This window comes from Heloderma suspectum, chromosome 5 (genome assembly GCF_057233095.1).
Source record: "Heloderma suspectum isolate Gila_16-S chromosome 5, 16-S_ref, whole genome shotgun sequence".
NCBI lineage: Eukaryota > Metazoa > Chordata > Lepidosauria > Squamata > Helodermatidae > Heloderma > Heloderma suspectum.
In genome coordinates, this window is record NC_139462.1 from 224,063,152 (window position 1) to 224,085,532 (window position 22,381).

The 22,381-nt window shown below is 45.3% G+C and overlaps 1 protein-coding gene across 1 annotated transcript in view; it reads left to right on the top strand.

Moving 5' to 3' along the window:
• Nucleotides 1–22,381, top strand: part of LOC146345212 (mitogen-activated protein kinase kinase kinase 3-like) — a 130,294-nt gene that overhangs the window by 54,997 nt on the left and 52,916 nt on the right. Inside the window, exon 3 of the mRNA XM_084859423.1 lies at nucleotides 16,266–16,375. Within this exon, the coding sequence (XP_084715549.1) occupies nucleotides 16,266–16,375 (110 nt within the window). The remainder of the gene's footprint in view (nucleotides 1–16,265; nucleotides 16,376–22,381) is intronic.

A 22,381-nucleotide genomic window follows, 5' to 3' on the forward strand; every position in this document is an offset into this window, starting at 1 on the left:
TAACAAAGAGAGGGATGGACTTTTGATCACCAGGTGGGTGGCTCTTTGAAGTATAAATAGTAACATCATTGCTAATTATCTAAGTTGACAGACTCTATTGCCATATTCTGATCCAATCTAGCGAGATTTCCCACAACCTGTCTGAACCAAGCTTGCGAACTAAGGGCTGAAACACACATTCTTTTAAATATGTGTCTAGCAATTATCTCTTCTTTTGTTTTCATTTTTACTCTAGAGGCGCAAGGGCCTTGATCTGGATTGTAAACCCCCCCTCACCGTACTCTTCACACTAGGGTCTTGATCTGGATCAGTGGGACCTGCACCTACTCTAGAGTAAAAATAAAAAAAGCCATAGCTATTGGATGCACATTTAAATTAATGCCTGTTTTGGCCCTAAGCTAGAATGCAGTGATCATTTTCATTTTCTGTCTGGCGCTTTGATGGATCAGACAGAAGGTCCATTTAATCCAGGATGCTGCTTCTCACATTGGCCAACCAGTTGCCTTCAGGAAGCTCACAAGCAGGGCTTGAAGGCAATAACCCTCTCGCATTGCTTCTCCCTAGCTGTCAGGGTGGACACTGAGCCCATAGAATCCCAGAGTAGTTCTGATTCTGAGGAAGAGCAGTCGCTCCTGGGAGAGGAGCGCGCTCCTCTTTCCCAGGACCAACAGCTGACGGAGATTCCTCCCACCAGCATTCCTAGTTAAGTTAGCAGTCCAGGGAGTGACCAAGCACAGATAGCAGACTTGGTGGATGCGCGACGCAGACGCAGAGAGCGGCGCCAGATGGAGGGCGCGGAAAGGAGGCGAAGTGCCAGGTTGGCGCGCAAAGTACGGCTGCGCCCAGAGGCTCCAAGGGAAAAGGGGAGGGACTCTCCCTAGTCCTTAAGTTCAGGGGTCTGCCAGTAATTCCCTTTCAAACGGGGACCAACTGTTCCAACTTAGGGCATAGGTACTGTGCTGCTCAGATCTAGTTGCAAACGGTATAGTTGTTAAGTTATAAAAGAAGAATAAAGCTTTGAAAGGAATCCCTTTGTCTGTGTCTGGACTTAGCTACTAGATTAGACTGAGAGAGCCCTCCAAGGAGCCCTTGACACTAGCAACCATTAATCAGGGGTATACTGCCTCTAACAACTGAAGCTCCATATTGCCCTCATGGGTAATAGCTGTTGATATGTGTCTTGGGAAGTTTCTTCCTGATTTAATGCCGCGTGTTCTTTTTGGACCTCAGTGAACATTAGTGTCTACCAGACAGCTATATCAAAAGCCTTAAATGATAGCTAATGAAAATATAGAGAACCTGGAGCTGCAAGGTTTAATGAGTGTGGTATGTAGATTAATCGACTTAGTTCTTAGGGGCAAATTTAACTGCTTGCATTGAGAGCTAAGGTCACATGCTGATTTTTTAAAAAGTTATGTTGGTTCTTGCATGTTTCAACAGGAAATGAAAAAGAATATATTCAGCTATGGTATTTCCCTTTAATGATGAGTGATATCTTTTTGCTTATTAAACTCACACTTGTCTCAGACTTTCTCCAGCATCAGGGCCTTTATTTTGAGATTTTGGTAATGTGTATATTTATTTTTAATTAGTTTTTAAAAAGGCAAATGGTTAACCAACTTGAAATTCTTTTAATTGGTCATTGAGAAGGGGGATGGACTTGATGGTCTTATAGGCCCCTTACAACCCTATTATTCTATGATTCTGTGATAGCCCTCAGAGAGACACATATCAGTTTTCCCCAACCTGGTGCCCTCCAGTTGTGCTAGACTACAACTCCCATAATCCCCCAGTCACCTATGCTGCCTGGGGATTATGGGAGCTGCAGTCCAACACATCTGGAGGGCACGAGGTTGGGTGAGGTTGGTATAGATGAACGTTGTGTTAGGAAATGATAAATATATGTAAACTGTGGAAACAGAGTGCCTCGTGGCCACATGTAAATACAGTTGGTTGTTGGCAACAAATTATACCTCTTCTTTGATATTCACTCAGAGGAAGATGACTTAAATGAAAGATCCATTGTGCTTTGAACCTCAGGTCCATACACCTCAGACTTTACCTACAAGTGTAGCAACAAAATGACCAGACACAAAGGACTGGTTCAGCCATTTTGGTCAGTCACAAACCGCTGTGTGTGCTGAGGAGTAGGCCTAAGACTCAGAAACCAGCACACCCGCCATTTTGGATATGCGCAATTCAACCGATAACTGTGACTCTTCCCACATCCTTTGAGAGTGGGGGAAAATTGCAGGTCAAGGGATGGCAGGCTCAAAACACAGCATCATCGGCGGTTGTGGGGGCACACCCGTGCACAAAATGCAGGCCTGCTGTCGGCCACGTGTAGAGGTCTGTTGCTGGGCCAAATGTCTGAAGCTGTTGAGATTCATCTTCTTCTGAATGAAGAAGTGAGGGCGGGGGGGCTACCATCTGCATTTCCCATTGAGGGAGATGCATCTGTTTCTTCCTGCACACAATATGCCAGAGGCACAAAAATGTTGATGCAGCTGCTTCTTGTGACTTCCTCTTGTGTGTCAAGCTGTCCAGAGTTTAGGCAGAGGGGGTGAATAGTACGCAAGAAACACACGGCCCACTGCTGCTTTCCCTCAGGCCTGCTAATACTGTATTTTTGGATGATAGCGCGACTGTTGCCATAGTGCCGGATGGCGAACTCCTACGATTGTGTATTTTTACTGTAGCAATAGGGGAACCTAGTCTGGGAAAGACGGAGGGAAATCCCTGTTTGAGAACTGAAATATCTCTTTATTAGTATTAGAGAGAGCACATATATGTGTATCCAGGAAAAAAAGCTGTCCCAAGTATTTTCTTATTATAGAGAGTGGGGTGTTTTTCTCTCACCCTCACAGTGTGCGCGTGCGCATGCATAAATATATTCCTCCTTAAAAGACCCACTCCTGCCATTTTTCACATTATATTAATTATTGTAACTAGTGAAATGCCTGTCATTGTGATGGGCAGCAGCAGCAGATGAAAGCTCATATGTTAAGGGCTATTGGGGTGGGATGCGCCCAGTGTGCTCTGCTCACTGCACCTCCCCAGCACATGATTCCTGTCAGCCCATCCAGTGTAGGCAGTCTTTAATGCGCTGTATGTGGGGCTGCCTTCAAAGACGGTCCAGAAACTTCAGCTGGTGCAGAAGGCGGCCGCCCAAGTGTTGGTGAGGGCAAGGCAAATTGATCATATAACACCCATGCTGCACCAGCTGCACTCGTTACTGGCGTGTTTCTGAGCCCAGTTTAAAGTGCTGGTTTTGACTTTTAAAGCCTTAAATGGTTTGGGACCAAATTACTCGAAGGACTGACTTCCCCCAAATCAGCCTGCCCACCCTTTAAGATCAGCAAGAGAGGCCCTTCTCTTATGGCCACCTGTGAGACCAGTTAGGTAGGCAACTACACGAGAGAGGGCCTTTTCCACAGTGGCCCCACATCTCTGGTATAAATTGCCATCAGGGGATCTGCCAGGCTCCATCATTACAGGTTTTTAAGAAAACGTAGTACTTTACTCTAGCCTTCCCCTGAATTACGTTGTAGCTGTAGCTATCTGTTGTAAGTTTGATTTTATGCTGGTGTTTTTTAGACTGTTTGCTGCGGTTGCTGCTTTTGATGTTTTTACTGTTGTTTTTACTGTTTTTATCGTGTGTTTTCCATTTTTAATGCTGTATTGATATTTATTATGTATTGTTCTACAATGCCCTGGGAGGGCTCCTGCCCTGAATGGTGGCCAAGAAGTATTTGAAATAAAAATAAATACAAATAAATGTAGGGCTGGCTTTCCAGTGTCAGAGGTGGAAAAAATGTTTTTGTCTCCACAACAGTGCCCTTAAACACTTCCCAAGTTCTCTTTCTGATATCTATTTCACAGGACACCAATGGACTCCCCCCAAACTCCCATTTCAGATCACGTGATTTTCCTGCAGACGCACCTATACCTCTGCTTATTTGGAGGCATAAGAAAATAACCACAAATGCTCTTAAAATGTACTACTATGGCAATTTTTAATTTTGAATGCAGGCTTTTGAACCTTTCCATGAATTCCCCTCTGTGTGTGCGTGCGCATGTGCACACAGACCTAGTTTGTACGCAACGAACAACCATGGGTTGCTTGGGAGTGTGTGGGAGCTCACTTCTGTTGTGCTAAACAACCAGGGGCACTCCATCCCAGAGTTGTTCTCCATGATGTGTGAACCCAGAACTCTGGGTTGTTGAGGGACAAACAACCCAGCATTTTAACCCTTGGTTTGTTTTTGGGCTATAACTCTGGATGTTTCTTCCTCAACAACCCAGAGTTCTGGGTTCACATGTCACAGAGAACGACTGAGGGACAAGCAGTTGGGAGCCAGTACATTCGCTTGCTCCTGTGTGCTCCAAACCAATCCATGGTTTGTTAACCGAGGATTGTTCATTGTGTTAAAACCAGGTCTCTCACACAGAAATCTCTTACCCCCATGAATCTCAAAATGGCCTCCTTCTGGACACCTCTCAACTCTCCACAGGAAGATTATCATGTAAAATGGGCAGCTCATGCTGGTCCATTTCAGTCCCTTTTTGTCCTGTCAACCAGGATGGACTCAAACTCACCACACATCTGTGGAGGGAGAGGAGATGTGAACTGAAGTCCTCACAATTGGAGCTATGTCCTCCTGCTTTTGCTGTTGTAAGAGAAAGCGAAGATAAAAGTAGTGCAAACATGACATGTTAGCAGTCATTGTTTGCTTTGAACAGCCGCAAATAGCTAAGACTGGCTTTGACCACAGAATGCCCCTTTTGCTATTTTTGCTGAGGCATTGCTTCAGTGATGACTTGGCTTTCCTCTTCTGGCTGCAAGGATCTGCCCAACACATACAAGATCAATCTGAGCCTCCTTCCTTTGGGAAGATTTATCAAGCACACTGGTGGTCCTGTTGTGTACAGCTTTTAAAATATATATGGGGCCACTACTCCCGGGTGGTCCTTTTCTATTATACATACATACATACATACATACATACATATATTCTCTCCCTCTCTCTCTCTCTCTGTGTGTGTGTGTGTGTATATATATACACACACACACACACATATATATATACTATACTGTGTCTGCAAACTCTTTCCTCTTTTGGCCCCTACCATCTACTCCCTAAATCTTTCAAAATGTGGCTTTTTTTTCTTTTCTGTTTTTCTTTTCCATTGTTGATGGAAGCAGATCCTTGGAACCTACAGCAAATTTCTTCTCTAACTAATAGCCTACTAGTGAAGCCAACAATAACAGGGCTGTCTAGACCATCTGAATGTTGCTAAGTTATTCCTCTGTCTCTTCCTAATTCCCCCGCATTTGACAGCTAAGCTGTTTGGGTGGTCTGATGTGACCCTGTTTCTTGAAGCTGTTTTCTCATCCGGTTTCCAAATTGTAATGTCGAACTAGGAACTCAAAACTCCTCTCTGGCTATCCCTCCCCCCAAGGGTGGAACATGGGTAATTCTATACAGGATTAGGTCCCCTGGAGGTTCAGTAGTGAGGGGGACAGTAGCCCATATTCAGCCAGTTGGATGAATCAGAGACAGATTTGTGGCAATGGATTTGGAAGTTGTGGTTTGAAAGACTGAGCTGAGTGGGGCAAGCGTTTTGCTCAGGGATAAGACAGCAATCTCTGGTCACTCAGATTTCAAATTAAATCCATTCAGCTTAGTTTTAGGCCATGCAATTTAATTTTAGGCAGTACAATGTTATGGGAATTAAGAGAAGAGTTGCTGTCCGTTTACACCCCAGCCAAGTCACTGCGAGTGCACAAGATGCTAATTCTTCCCTTTAGCTGTCCATTTCCTTTCTGGGGCTGCTGGCAGCTGGGAGGCTTCTCCATCTCCTAGGTGTTGTTGTTGAAAGAAGTCCTGCGCTCAACAATCCATATAGTTTTAGAGGGTCCTCTGTGTTCAGCTCTCTAGGCTTGGCCAGCCCTGGGAGATTCTGGTAATGAGGGGCTGTGACTCTGTAAACTGCCATGCTAGGCTATACGTGCACTCCCTCCCTGCTCCCCTTTCCTCTGCACTTATGCGGTCTGCAAGTGTGTGATTTTTGGAGGTTTCGCCTCTGCCTTTACGGAAAGTTTATTTGATTTTTTAAAACTTCTGTATAGTTTGAGGCTCTCCCTAAGTATGCAGATGTCTCCCTTTTTTTGCTGGACGGGTCTGTTTTGGCTACAGAACGATCGGCATGGCGTGCCAGAGTTCAGCGTTAGAGGAAGTGACGCTCTTGCTTCCTGCCTCAATTCCTTGTTTGCTTGTGTTGAATTTTGAATTCCAAATAGGGGGAAATGCTCATCGTTGATTATATCGTACTGTATTCTGAGATAAAATTACAATGTCTGTCAAAGGCCCCTAGTTAACCAGGAGCTTTCCCCCCCTCACTTTCCCCTCGCTTCAGCCTCTGATCAACCCTCTTGCTGTATAATGGAACAAGAGCCTGAAGCAGGATAAAGAAAGTATTATATCAGGAAAACTGGGTATGGAAGCAATCCTAAACACACTTACTAAGAAGTAAGGCCCATTAAACACAGTGAGACTTATTTCTGAGTAGACATATCTAGAACTGCAGTGTAAGTAAACAAGCCTGAATCAGTCTATCAAGAAGACGTGTAAGCAGGGCCAATAGCAATTAACACCCTCTTCAATTTACAGCTCTTCTTATATTAAATATTACTGTAGCAACTCAGCAGGGGAGGTAGGAAAAGGCTTTAGAGTTTGGTGATTTTTTTACTTGAATCATAACTGATGGTTCATGTTTGGAATAACAGGAGAGCTTTTTATTTTGTAAATCCTGCTATTTCCTCTTTCGGGCCAAAGGCAAAAATAACAATTCAAAAAAGAAAAAAAGGAGGCCAGTTTTAATGTAAGCAGCAGCCAAATGAGTTCTCAAGAATGGCTTGAAAAGGGAAGTTGTGGTGATGTAAAAGTTAGCGAGAGGATGATGCATCTCGGCGGCGGGTGGGTGGGGGTGGAGGAGCCTGGATGATACAGGGGAAAATTTATTTTGTTATTTTGCTCTCTCCTCAGAGTTCTGACCAAATAAATACGATGGTAGAACTGCAACATTGTTATCGAAACAGGGTTTTCCCATTGTTTCCCTCACAACACAAGCGTGGGGGCAGCGGGCATTCACAGGGGATGTCAGACAGGAGGGGCTGCCGAATACTTCCCCACCTGCAGATTCTCCCCTGCAATGACACCTGTAGGCTGCTTTTTATTCTCTCCCCTCTCTGCCAAAACTGAAAGCTCAGGGATTGCAGGGGTGGGGAGAAGATTCTTGGGTACAGGAGGGATTAAGCACCGCCTCTTCCTGTAGATCCACTCCTTAAGTCAGGCTGGGCATGGTGAATCTAGCCCGTTGGCCAATTTGGAAGTGTGTGTGGAGTTTCACCCTTATACAAAATATGTTTGGGGAAAGCTTTTTAATATAACTGACTGCCACATTTGGAGCTAGGAGAGGAATATTCCTAAGGTCAGCTTGTCTAACAATGCAGAAGGCTATATGCACCCCTTTGTCTTCTGCTGGTATGCGTGCCTTGGTTTATTTGATCCAGCAAGCCTGTTCCTTCACAACTAGATGTGGTGATGGCTGCTACTGTAGATGAACTTTAAAAGGGATCAAACAAAGGTGTAGAAGATAGGCCTGTCAGCAGATAAATGAAGCCTCCATGTTCAAGAGTAGCATACCTCTGCATACCAGATGCTGGGAAGGAACCGTAGGGAATGGCTATCATCTTCTTACCTTACTTGAAGGCTTCCCGGAACCATATGGCTAACCACTGTTGGGAACAGGCTGAGGGGCTAGATGTACACTTGGCCTGACCCAGCATGACCATTCTTCTGTTCCTAGCTGGATGTTGTTGCTTTTTGGACACCCGGGCAGTTCGGTTTGTTCCGTGCTTTTGGAATATGTGGGTAAACTTGCCAGGGGATAGGGACTGATAATTTGGAGGGCTCTGTCTGGCCTTGATTTGATGCTCGTTTCTTGTTTGAGTCATCCCAAGGCTGCTGTTTGTTCTTCATCCTTTGCCTGGCTACTCTGCTGATTTCTGGATTTCCTTCCCAGCTTTTATTGACCTGACGTCCCGCCGGCCTTTGGAGAGAACGTTTTAAAATTATTTATTTAATAGATTTATATACCGCTTACCATATTAAAAAAAATATCTCTAGGTGCTTTTGACTTTCTGAATCCAGTTGCATCCTTGACTATATAGTATGGACATAGCCCAAAAGACCACATACATCCCTCTAAATTCTGTTGCAAGAAAAAGCAGCTTTTCTCCTTCTGATTGCATTGTGCAAATAATCCCTCCCATACTTAGGGCAGCTTCCCCCAACCTGGTACCTTCAGGATGTTTTGGACTGTAACTCCCAGAATCCCCCAGCAACCTGGCTGGGGGATTCTGGGGTTTGTAGCCCAACATATCCGGAGGTCACCAGGTTGGGGAAGGTTGACCTAGGGGGTTATTTGTGGCCATGCTGGGGGGTGAGGTGCAGAGGAGCCTTAGCAGGAAATGGCTTGAGGTACAATTACCCCATAGGGAGTTTCCTTCAGAGGCTCTTGGGGTTTGGGTGGTCCAAACAGACCAACAGGCAGAGTGGGGTGTTGACATGCCCCCAGGAGAACAGTGACCTGCCAGAGGACTCCACCTGTACTATGCCTCCCATGCTGCCTTAGGATCCCTATGCTCATAGCCCCAAACTACTAGGAACTGTGTAAACTAGTGCTGTGCTGAGAATTTCTCCCACATTTTTTTCGACCATTCTCATTCATTTTAATCAAAAAGAAATTGCTTTCAAAAGGAAATTCAAAGGGGGATAAATTTTGGAGAAATTCTAATGGGTCAGGTTTGGGGTCCTTGTGCTCATCGTACTTAGGAGGTGGCTGAGGAGTGTGCATGAATGTCCTGTCTGTCATCATACAATAATCTCTGTGGCAGCCTGTAGCCTCCTAGGCTTCCCGCACTTCAGTTAAAACCATCACGAGGAAAACATCATGAGGTGATTCCACCCATGGGGCTTTTTCAGTTCAGACAGTGCAGGTGGCCTGGGAGGCTGCAGAGCAATGGGAAGTTGTGTAACAGAGAGAGAGAAAAAACACACACAGCACCCTCGGCCACCTCGCAGTGATTAGGGAAGCTCAAAAACCAAAAAAAATTAAAAATTCTGCCTCAGAAAAGTGGAAGCCTCAATATAGTTGATGCTGTTACCACTTGCAGGAGCAGTGCAATAAACCAAAAACCCTTAGGAAGAAGGAAGAAACTGTACTACAACCCCTGCCAACAGTGAACCCTATCTGTGAGAAACTGTTGGAGAATTTCTCCTCCCCTAGGAGAAGTTTGGTGAAATTGTCCCGCCAATTTCTCTGCCCACAAATAGGCTGGAGAATTTTGAGAGGCCATTTGTGCACAGCTCTAGTGTAAACTCTCCTTTTCACTGAGGTGGCAAACCCGCTTCTGGCCTGTGCAACATCACACTGGAACTGGGGCTCATGTGACTGAACACTTCTCTGTGGGGAGAGATTTGTGCTAGGCCTGTGGAGGAAGGATTTCTCGACAGAGAGGGGAAGGGCACTCATCATTGATCAGGCTTCTCTAAGATTTCACCAGCCATTCCCCATACATTGTCAATCTTAACTCTGCAACCATAAGGACTAGAAACTTGTGCTTGTGTTTTACGTAAATGAATTTTACATAAATATTGTCAGTGTGCAGGAGGCATACAGCCCTGACTTAGACCTTGTGCTGTGGCAATTTGAGTTGTGGCATCTTCTGGCTTTCTGATGTGGGTGCTTGCTTGCCTGAATTTCCTCCCGGTACTCTCATTTTCATCATCTGTCTATGTATATCTTCCTTCAGTTCATGCCTTCATCTGCCTTGAACTTACTGAGGGCCCTTGTGCCTGCTGCTGTTCCAGGAAAGTTGTTCTAGAATTTGACCTCTCTTGTAGTGGAAAACTGTATTCTGATATTTACCCAGTGCTGCCCATTCCCTGTTGCACCATTCTGCATGCCTTGGGCAAGGTGCTGCTTTTTTGTTCTTCCAAAGTATTTCAGGAGATCCAGCAAATGTGTTGCTTTTCAGCTAAGGTTGTTGGTGAAAGAAAAATGTCTGTTCCTTATAAGGCATTCGTTACGAAAGACCACCCGAGCTCTTCCCTCAAGTCTTGGAAAGAGTTCTCAAGGCAGAGACGCAAAGAACAGCGCAACGTGCTCTCGTTGTTCTAAAAGGCGATTCTCCAGAGGCGTCCTGTTCAAACCTGATCATCATCCCAGCGTTACAAGGCCTTGTTTTAGGACTTAATTGGACTGGCTGGGCTGGCAGCTCGACCAGCACACCCCGCCCTTCTAGGGAAGCCTTGGGGCGGGGGGATCCCAAGAAGAGCTGTGATTAACACTAGCTGAGAAGTGTCAACTCCTGCGCAAGACCTTTGGTAAGCAGGGCTGCACGAACGACAGCTTTGCAAGCAGTGATGTCAGCCCTTCTGATCTGGATTGCAGCTGCCTCCCCCAACACGTTTGGTTTTATAAGGGCTAGGACTTGAGACTTCATCCATCAGTGCTCAACAAACAAGATTTTTGTTTACAACACACAAACATGAGGGACTGTCTGAAGAAGCATCCTGCCGTCTATTTTTGTTTGCAAAGCCAAGGAGGAATGGGTTTCCTGAAAACACAAATGCTTTTGGAATTCAAGTGCCAGTGGGTGGGGGAAGTGACCCTTGATGGAACTATGTAATACCTCTTCTTAACTCACCCTGCAGGACTGCTGAGGGAGAAATGCACAGGTTCATACATTTATAGATCATTTAAGGCAGCTGTTATCTCTAAGCAAACTTGGATCAAGACCAATGTCACATTGGTAGAGCACCCAGGTGAATCTGGAAGCTCCCTCGTCATATTTAGTACAACCATATCTTTCTCTTTCCAGGATTGTACTCTGAAAAACCCAGTAGTGCACTTTTGTAGCAAAATCTGACTGTTCATGGGGCCAATGGGCTGGTTTTTGTGACATCACAGGGACATCTCTACCCCACCCCACAATACCAAGAGTGGCTTTGCAAGTGTTTTTAAAATGTTTCTGGTTGATAAGATGGAAGATGCACTTATAAATACATAAATATATACACGACACTTTAAATCAAAGAAATTAACAATAGGCAGCACACCTGAAGCATGTGAAGAGGGACAAGACTGACAGCCAAACCAGCATCCACATCTCTCATGCATATTCTGAAGCTAGGAGGAAGCTAAGCTTATACTGAAGGTGGAGAACGTGCTGTGACCCCTCTTTAAGTGTTGCATCTGTTTTCAGTCTTTGTTAGTTAGATATCTTCATACTTTTATGCATTGTCTGTGACAGCATTTTAAGGCCTGCGTGATGTATCATATGTTTTGGGGATTATTGCATGTGTTGGGTTTAGTAGGTTGTGAAAACTTTGCATCCTGTGAATCTCAGCTTTCATTTATTTTAATAAAAGTTTCTAGCCCTTATGCACAAACTTTCAGACACTAGAGAAGGATAGACCAAGAATTTCTAGTAATTAAGGGGCAGGTGCCTCATTTCTCACCTCTTGCTGCAGTTCTCTTGTCCCTGGCCTAACAGTTGACTTAGGCCCCAAATGCTGCGCCCTGTCCTCCGACAGTTTCCTGTTTCTTGCCACTAAAGTCCAAATTCTTTGCAAATCTAAATGTTGGAATCAGAATTACTTACACAGAATAAGCAGAAAAATGCACATCTGCACCTGTTCCTGGAGATGTCTGACCTGGCCACAGTCAGACATGCCTTAGTTAGATCACTTTGGACTACTATAACGTGCTGCACGTGGGGCTGCCTTTGAAAACTGTTCAGAAACTTCAGGTAGTCCAGAATGCTGTGGCCAAACTGTTGATCAGGGGTGGAGACAGGGAGCACATGATTACCTTATTACAGCACCTTCACTGGCTACCAGTCTGTCTCCAGGCAGAATTCAAAGTGTTGGTTATGACCTATAAAGCCCTATATATGGCTTGGGACCAGGTTACCTGAAAGAATGCGTTCTCCCATACAAGTCTGCCTGGTCCTTAAGATCTTCAAAAGATCCCCTTCTCGTGAGACTGCCACCATCAGAGGCATGTTTTGTGGCGACACAAGAGAGGGCCTTTTCTGTGGCTGCTCCCAAGCTGTGAACTCCCTATTAAGAGAGGCTACGTTTTCCCCCTCTGCTATCTTTCCAACGGCAGGCAAAGACCACTTTATTCAAGAAGGCCTGGGACTTATAAGTGGCCTGTAAGTGGATCTGTTGGTTGGGTGCTGTTTTTATTCTGTAATTGTTATGTTTTTATTGTATTTTAATTTGTTTTATTCTTTTAATCTATTTTAAATTGTTCTGTAAGCCTCCTTGAGTGACATTTTTGGTAGAAAGGTGGGGTATAACTCAAATAATTAAATACATACATACATAAAGTTAGTTTTAATTGCAGAATCAGGTGTCTTTTTTCCAATTGCAGAATTTGAATGCTTTGGGTGAAAGTGCCCGTGCTCAGTGGTAGAATACGTATTCTGCACTAGGGGTGGACAAATCACTCCATTTCTGGCCTGTGTCAGGACATAAGTCTGTTCTGTCCATTTTCGCATAAAATCTGTGACTTAAAAAAACACACAAAATGCGAATTACTTTTAAATATATGTTTGCTGATGTTTTAACCTAAAATAGGCATTTTCTATGCATTTTCATACATCCATTGAGCCAAGAACTGCATTACAAAATTCAGAGAAATGCAAAAATGGCAGGATAGAATCATAGATAGTACGGTTGGAAGGGGCATATAAGACCGTCGAGTCCAACCCCCTGCTCAATGCAAGAATCTAAGTCAAAGCATCCCTGTCCGGCATCATCTTGAATGCCTCCAATGTGGGAGAGCCCACCACCTCCCTAGGTAATTGGTTTCATTGTCGTATTGCTCTAACAGTCAGGAAGTTTTTCCTGATGTTCAGCCGGAATCTGGCTTCCTGTAACTTGAGCCCATTATTCCGTGTCCTGCACTCTGGGACGATCAAGAAGAGATCCTGGCCTTCCTCTCTGTGGCAACCTTTCAAGTCCTTGAAGAGCGCTATCCTGCCTCCCCTCAGTCTTCTCTTCTCAAGGCTAAACATGCCCAGTTCTTTCAGTCTCTCTTCATAGGGCTTTGTTTCCAGTCATCTTTGTTGCCCTCCTCTGAACCCTCTCCAGTTTGTCTGCATCCTTCTTCAAGTGTGGTGCCCAGAACTGCACACAGTACTCCAGATGAGGCCTAACCAGTGCCGAGTAGAGGGGAACTAGTACTTCCCGGGATTTGGAAGCTATACTTCTATGAATGCAGCCCCAAATAGCATTTGCCATTTTTGCAGCCACATCACATAGTTGGCTCATATTCAGCTTGTGATCTACAACAGTTCCAAGATCCTTCTCGCTTGTAGTGTTGTTGAGCCAAGTATCCCCCATCTTGTAACTGTGCATTTGGTTTCTTTTTCCTAGGTGCAGAACTTGGCATTTATCCCTATTAAATGTCATTCTGTTGTTTTCAGCCCAGCACTCCAGCCTATCCAGATCACTTTGATTTTTGTTTCTGTTTTCCAGGGTATTAGCTATCCCGCCCAATTTTGTGTCATCTGCAGATTTGATCAGCATTTCCTGCACCTCCTCCTCCAAGTCATTAATAAAAATGTTGAAGAGCACTGTGCCCAGGACTGAGCCCTGCAGTACCCCACTCGTTACCTCTCCCCAGTTTGAGAAGATCCCATTGATAAGCATTCTTTGAGTCCGATCCTGTAGCCAACTGCAGATCGACCGGATCATTGTTTCATCTAGCCCACTTTGAGCTAGTTTGCTGATCAGGATATCATGGGGCACTTTGTTGAAAGCTTTGCTGAAGTCGAGATATATTACGTATGTCCACAGCATTCCCACAGTCCACAAGGGAGGTTACCTGATCAAAAAAATGAGATCAGATTCGTCTGGCAGGATTTGTTCTTGACAAATCCATGTTGACTTCAAGTACTCACTGCATTGTTTTCAAGGTGCTTACAGATGGATTGCTTTATCATCTGCTCCAGAATTTTCTCAGGGATTGATGTCAGACTGACTGGTCTGTAGTTCCCAGGTTCCTCCTTTTTACCCTTTTTTGAAGATAGGGACAACATTAGCCCTTCTCCAGTCATCTGGCACTTCACCCGTCCTCCATGATTTCTCCAAGAGGATAGACAGTGGTTCTGAGAGTTCTTCTGCCAGTTCTTTTATTACTCTAGGATGCAGTTCATCTGGCCCTGGGGATTTGAACTCATTCAGAGTCATTAGGTGTTCCTTGACCATATGCCTATCGATCTCAAGCTGCAATCCTGCCCCTTCAGCCTTTACTTTGCCTTTGCCAGGAGGTTAGGTAGCCCCATAATCTGACTGGAGAGAAGGTAGGTCTTTATAAACACACACTGTTTTCTAGATGACACTGTGTGTGTGTGGGTAGGTGGGTGGGTGGCGGAGAGATGGTGTTTTCATGTTCAAAAGAAACATGTATGTTTACACTGGCATAGCAGCTTCTTCCACTCCAGACTGGTGGGGAGACCCCCTTTCTCTTGGTGAGGCAACTATGACAGCATAACCACAGTTTCTTATCTCCCATAATGGGTGGACTATACTGTTCCATTCTGGTAGCTAAGGGAAGGGGATATACCTTGGCAGTCATCTCACCCCGTATGTCCCCTGCCCAGTCTTGTGATCCTTGGAAGGAGAAGGTGCCGTGTGCTCCTGATGTTTGCATGTAATGTAGCAGCACCTGCCATCTGGAACATGCTGCCCATTGACATTAGACAGGCATCCACTGTTTCAATCTTTAGACATCTACTTAAGACCCACCTCTTCATGCAGGCTTTCCCTGAGGTATGACTCAGCCAGTATGGTTTTCGTTTTGTTGTTGAGCATTGATTATTTTATTGTTATATTGTTACTATATTAACAGCTTTGATAATTTTATTGGAAAGCAGTACAAAAATATAAATAATAAATCCCTGGCCTTAACAGAGTAGGTCTACTTTTATTCCATACCAGCAGCAATCTTCTTCCCAGACAAACCATCATCATAGTGGGAGTGAGAAATGCCCATTTCCCTGTCTTTATCCCCAAACAGACTCACCAGAATTGCCACACAAACACAATATAACAGTTTTTTAAAAAGCAATGGAAAAACATTATTTCAATACATTTCACAATAATAGTCACATAATGGCTATCATGTGGGCCTGGTTGGGCCTGGCTAGTCAAAAGTGAGCTAAAGAGGGGAAGAGGAGAGAAATAGTGATGCTAGAGGCTGTGGGAGGGAGGTGGAAATAGAAAGGCAAAGGGGTGGAGGGGAAAGAAAGAACAGGGCTAGAGGCTAGAAACGGGAAGAAAGAAGACTGCCCTAACATTTTTGAAGGTTTGTTTAAAACAATTCTTTTGAAGGGGGAAGGGAGGGGAGAGTTTCGTGGGCACCATTGGAGGGGCCCACAAGTAGGGATGTGCGAACACACACCAGCTCGAGTTCTCTGGGCACCTGCTGAAGTGCCGCCCCTGCTCGCCCCCCCACCCCCCCGTCCTTGAGCCCTCATGAGCTTGACGAGTCACCTGCACTCACCGCAGCCCTGTCTGGCAAGCGCCCGCTATTTTGCCACCTTTTTTTTCTGCTTAAAAAAGGGAGTTTAAAAAATGTGCATATTTAAATATGTGCATTTGGGGGGCCGAGAAAGCTAATTATCTGCAATATTAGAGGCATTATGCTGGGAGGGCACAAGCGAGAACGGGCTCAGCGGGCGCAGTCGGGGAGTTGCGGGCGGGGTGGGGGCGACAGACTCCCAGACCCAGTTGGGCACCTGTGACATCCCTACCCGCAAGTGCCATGGTACCTGCGGATGCTGCGTTGGGGACCCCTGGTGTAAACAGTATGAAGAGTCCTGATTAAATACATTTATCTATATGTGTGCACACTTCATTCCAGTTGCATACTGGTTGTGGTCCCTTAGGGACTTCTTTCTGCTAATGATGATGATTCTCTCCATAGCTTGTTTCATAGATGTGGTACCTCCTTCCACTGCTTCCTATAAATGGTCTTCTGATCAATTACCCGTATCGGGAAGAGGCTTCATTGCTTAAAAGTGCTGTGGAGTGTAATGCATTTGCCTTGGAGGGATCCAGACAAGGCAATCCTTCACCTAAAAGGTTGCAGAGGACTCATCTGTTTTCTTTCTTTTGCAGATGAAGAAGAGGCTCTCAACTCTATTATGAAAGATCTTGCAGCCTTGGGCAAATGTGGGGGTCTCTTGGACAGCAACCGTAACAAAAACCATGTCCATTGTAGCAAACAGGTGAGTTATGGGTCCAGGAATCTGTTTCTGCAGTTCTGAAGTGTGTGTTGTGCAGCTCAAAACTGCTTAAAATTTGTTCTTGGCTACAGCCCTGCCCTGGAATTACAGTGTGAGAAGCGTAATATTAACTGAATCTGTTCATAACCTCTGTGCGTTGGATGTCCTTCCCCTGTATCATGGTGGCTTGGCTTGCTTGCTTGAGTCATCTGTTGTGTTGGAGCCAAAGGTGTATTTTGGCTGATGAGGTACAAATGGTTTTAGCCTTGGGTCAGTACCAGACATTACTCGGACAAACATGAATTACCAGCCTCTCATTTGCCAAGAGAACAGAGACTTGGAGAGTGGGGCAGGACACACTTGCACAGGAGAATCAGTGGGAGGGAGGGGTGCTTAACCACTCCTGCACCTGCTGGTTTTCCTCTAAAAATGTTTTCTCCTTGCCCCCCTTCCCTGAGCCAGGCTCACTTCCTGTTCCAGAGATGGATTGGGGCGGGGGGATATTTCAGGAAAAGGATGAGCAAGCAAAGAGTGGGTACTCACTGTCCTGTCGCCTGCTGTTTTTCTACTGCAAAAGCCACCATGTCCATATTAGCTTTATGAAGGAAGGAAACATATCTCATTTTGCCCTCATGGACAGAACTGTAGAGAAAGAAGAGACCAAAAGATGAATCTTGGGCCAGCGGGTTGCCATGAGCCAGTTCCTCATAGATCAGCCTCCATGATCCAGGCTACACTATGCCGTAGGAAGAGCGTGGGTGCCTTGTACAAAGGTGCTGACAGAGCAAAGAGCTCAAGATGAGAACCATCTATTGACAACCCTTCCCCAATCTTTTGCCCTCCAGTTGTGATGGACTGCAGCTCCCATAATGAGAATTGCAGTCCAACACATCTGGAGGGTGCCAGTTTGGGGAAGGCTGTATTTAACATATAAAGCTGCTTTGTCCTGGGTTAGGCCGTTGGTCCATCTCACCCAAGATTGTCTACCCTGAGTGGCAGCAGCTTTAGGTTTTTCCCACCCCCTGCTCTCCAGGATCCTTTTTACTGGAGATGCCATAGCAGAGTGAACCTGGCACCTTCTTCTCCCAAAGCGTGTGTGCTTCCACTGAGCTACGAGAGCCTAGGTTGTGTGAAAGATGGAGTATAGGATTCGGTGTAGAGGAACCTGAGTTCAAATCTTCCCTTAGCCATGAAGACTAAGGGATCATCTTGGGAAACACATTATCTCCCAGCCTAGCCTTCATCGCTGGGATTTACCTGCTGTGAAGGTAAAATGAAGAAACTGTTATTGCCTCTCTGAGTTTCTTGGAGGAACTTTGGCAGGCCATGTTATAAATAAATAAAATGGCTCATAAAAGTGAGTCAAGCTACAAGCTGCTAGAGAAAATGAGAGTATCCCAGGGTTGCTGATAGTTTGTTGCATCCGGAGGCATTCTGTCTTGACGGTTTTCCTTTCCTGCCCTATCCTACGTGGTATTAAAAACAATTTTGTATTGTTTTTAATACTGCATCAGTTTTTATTATGTGTTTTATTGCTGTATGCCTCTTTGGGAGGGTTCCTTCCCTGAAAGCCGGCCAAGAAATATTTTCAATAAAATAAATATTCTATGGTTCTGGGTGGGTTACCATGTAGCCTTTTCTTATCTTCGGAACAATCTGGTGCACCAGCAACTGAGAGATTGTGACTTCTCAGGAGGATTATTTAGCAGCGGAGCAGAGAGGATGCAAGATGCACATGGACATGCATGGAAGGGGGACCCATCGCTCAGGGGTGGAGCACATGGTTTGCTTGCAGGTGGTCCCCGGTTCAGTCCCTGGCATCACCCATCAGCCCCAGCCAGCGTGGCCAGGATTCCTGGGAGTTGTAGTCCAAAACATCTGGAGGGCACTTGGTTGGGGAAAGCTCCCCCACAGAACCACTGGCGGTCAGTGTAGACAATACTGTGCTGTAGGGACCTGTGGTCTGACGTAATCGAAGGTAGCTTCACATGTTTCTATGACTGTGGTTTGAGCTTCTGTGGTCGAGCAGACTTTATGCTGGTGCAGTGATTAAAAGACTGAGCTCTGGCCCTCTTACCCCAACTTGCAAAATTCCATGCCAACAAAACTCAGTTCTTCTGCTCACCACACCAAAGTGACGCTTGCCTGTTGATGGAAGATGAAACGCATCCATCGGTTTCCACGTGTGTCCTCCAGGGTGTAACGGCTCTCCAAGCTGAATTGGACGCTTGCAGCTTGTGCTGAAAATGATCCAAGATGTTCAGCAAATTCGCCGGCTCCCAAACAGCTGGTGTCTGATGACCCAATAAGGCTTTTGTTGGCTTGGGCAGGAGGTGGGGGGGATTAACCTGTTAGGAAAGATGATGGGTGGAGTCAGAGCATGGCAGGGACCATTTTGGAATGGTCTGAGAACAATTTGGATGCAAGGATTTGTTCAAGAGTCGAGGGCTTTCTTTACAAAGGCTGCAAATTCCTTGCTTTTGTTTTTTGAGGCTAAATGTTTCCAGCATTCACCGGTGTTTCTTGAATATTTGGCTGCATTGAATATTGAATACGTCTTGAATATTCTGTGAAGGACCTGAAAAAAGTTTCAATCTGGACTATCTTGTGCCTTTTAACAGCAGCTTGGTGGAGCAGGTATCGACAGGTAAAGCTTTCCACAGGATGGAGGCTAACACTGTTAGAAAAGTCATGATGTTTAAGTCATAGCTACAGTGGTCGGTTGAAACTCTGGCAAACGCTAGTAAGTGGTGGAGCTTTTCATATGCACTGGAAATCTCTAGATGGAGGTGAATGGACATTAAATATGATTTTTTTTTACTTCACTCTAGTCACCCTTATTCTATTGCCTGGCAACGAAAACAACCACAAAGTGAACAGCTCCTTCCCCCATCTGCTGTGTGCAGAGTTCACTCTCAGGCCTTTACTAGAGACTGTGTGTGATGCAGGACTGTCTCCGCCCTCTTTCTGTCTCTCTCCCCCTCTGTCTCTCTCTCTTGCCCCACTGTTGTGTGTAACATCAACCTAAGCACAATACCATTCCCATTATCACGCTGTATGTAGCCCATCTCACCTTGCTTCATTGGCTGTTGGATGAAGAGGTGGGAGCAACGTCGCATTTTGAGAAGTTAGGACAAAGAGAGACAGGGCAGTGTTAGCTCTGGTTTTTTTTTGTTTATTTATTATGTTTTCGTCCTGCTGTTAGGTACACAGGAGGCTGCCTTACACTGAGTCAGACCATGGGTCCATCTAGCCTAGTACTGTCAACCCGGGCTGGCCATGGCTCTCCAGGGTTTCAGGAAGGTTTCCCCCCCTTGCCCTATGTGGAGATGCCGGGGATCAAACCAGGGCTCTTCTGCATGCAAAGCAGAGGCTCTACCACTGAGCTATGGCCCCTCCCCATATGCAGTGAATGCATTTATTTATTTTTACATGGGGTGGTGGGGGGGAAAGAGCATTCAAACATGGGAACACTGGAAGGTGCCTTATTTCGAGCTCTGACGCTCGGTCCACCTAGCTCAGTATTATCCATATTGACTGGTGAGCCGCTTTCCAGGGCCTCAGACAGGAGACATTCCCAGCCCTGCCTGGAGATGCCAGGGATTGAACCTGTGACCTTGTGCATGCAAAGCATGTGTTCTGTCACTGAGCTATGGCCCTTCCCTTCCAAGGAGCTCAGCAATGCTGCACGTAGCTCTCCCATTTTACCCTTGAGGCAACCCTGTGAGGTAGGTTAGCCTGAGAGAGAGTGACGAGCCCAAGATCTCTCCATGAGCTTGATGGCTGAGTGATGATTTGATCTTGGGTTTCCCTGGTCCCGTGATGCATCTGGTCTGATTGAGCTTTGCAAGCTGTGCACAGAAAATGCTCGGCTCCTCTCTGTGCGGGGCTGTTTTTTGGTGGGTTTTTTTGCAGTTTTAACTGCATACTCCGTATTTTATTATAAACAGCAGCCATTTCTTCAGGGAATGCTGCATGAGGTCATGATTCACCTCATTCGGAGATACTTTGTTGTTATTTTTCTGATTTTCCAACATTTCTCCTAATCTAAACCAGCCAGCATGGCTGTGCCTCCCCCCACCCCCGAAGTCTTCCATGAAAGTTAAGCAGAGATTTTGTTAGATATTCTCTCTCTCTCTCTCATTCTCCGTCTGTCTGTCTCTGTCTCTGTCTCTCTCTCACACACGCACACACACACTGCATATAAATATACATCAAAACAGCAGTTGCCATGGTTTTCTCTCCCACGGGGTGAGTGTATCTTCTCCCTGCCCTTGTTTTGTAAAAGACAGTGACTCCAGTGCTGATTGGGTCATCAGTCTTGCTCTTTCTCCCCATTCTTTACGTGGGAGGATGGAGATGGATCTGTCTGTCAATGACTTTTAGTCTCTATGGCTATATGCTGCCTGGGAATGATGGGAGTTGCAGTCCAGCACATCTGGAGGGCACCTGGTTGGGGAAAGCTGCCGTTAAGTGCTCTTCCTGGGAGCGACAACTACTGTTTTAATGTACATTGGTAAGCATGCTAAAAGAGCAAGCCCTAATTACATGTGAGGCATTGGTTTTCCTCCAGCACAGCAAGAGAGAAAATGGGGAGTACTTCCCAGGTGGTAGCAGCAGTGGGAGGAGGACTTGGCATCAGCCTCTTTCCTGGCAAAATGAAATCATATTCACAAACGCACACACACAGTGGTGTACACTTCTCAGGTCTGCTTATGGAGAGTAGAGGAGAACAAATGTAGTAGATTGGAAAGTGCTAATAAGTTTGGCTGTGACTGCCTGGTGGTCCCACATGGACCCATGGCCCAGTTGGAGTCCACCAGCAAAAGAGCCTTCCGTGTGGTGGCCCCCTTCCTGTGGAATTCCCTGCCTTGTGTTGCTTCCAGGGCCTCCTGAGGACATTATTATTTCAGGAAGCCTTCCTTGAGTGACCAGCCACAGTTTATTAAATTCGGTCTTATCGGAACTTGTTTCTTTTAAAATGTTTAATTGTTTTAACGTGGTGTTTTATTCTTTTATTTTTGCTGTTCACCACTCTGAAATCTTTTGATGTGGAGCAGTATATAAGTATTGTAAGTAAGTAAGTAAGTAAATAAATACATAATCATAGAAAGAAATGTTAGTCAATCTTATGGTTTTAGTTGATTTATCAATTAAACTTGCTTAAAGGTAAACCCCCCCAGTATTTCTGAAGCAAGAAACATGCTTTATTTGTTTTAAGATGTTGCACATATGTGTTGAAGTGGGCAGGTATCATCTTAGAAGCAGCCTTATTAGAAAAAAATGGAGATGCTTCTTTTAAGATGGTGCACCTGCAGTTTAATTTATTTATTTATTTAATTAATTAATTTCATTTCTATACCGCCCAATAGCCGAAGCTCTCTGGGCGGTTCACAAAAATTAAAACCAAACAACACACAATAAAACAATTTAAAATATATAGAACATTAAAACCACAATATAACAATACAACCACAATAAAACCTAGCAGCAGTGCAGGAGTTTAAAATACAGACTTAAAACAACAAAGATAAAAATTTAGGAAGCTAAAATGCTAAAATGCCTGGGAAAATAAAAAGGTCTTCACCTGGCGCCGAAAGGAATACAATGTAGGCGCCAGGCGAACCTCACTAGGGAGCTCATTCCAGAGCCAGGGTGCTACAGCAGAAAAAGCCCTCCTCCTAGTAGCCACCCGCCTCACTTCCTTTGGCAGGGGCTCATGGAGAAGGGCCGCTGATGATGATCTTAAGGTCCGGGCAGGCACATATGGGAGGAGGCGATCCTTCAGGTAACCTGGCCCCAAGCCGTTAAGGGCTTTGAATGTTAACACCAGCACTTTGAATCGGGCCTGGAAATGGACTGGCAGCCAGTGCAGCTGGAAAAGTACTGGCGTAATATGAGCTCGCAGGCCAGTCCCTGTTAACAATCTTGCTGCCCTATTTTGGACCAGCTGAAGTTTCCGGACCATTTTCAAAGGCAGCCCCACGTATAACGCATTGCAGTAATCCA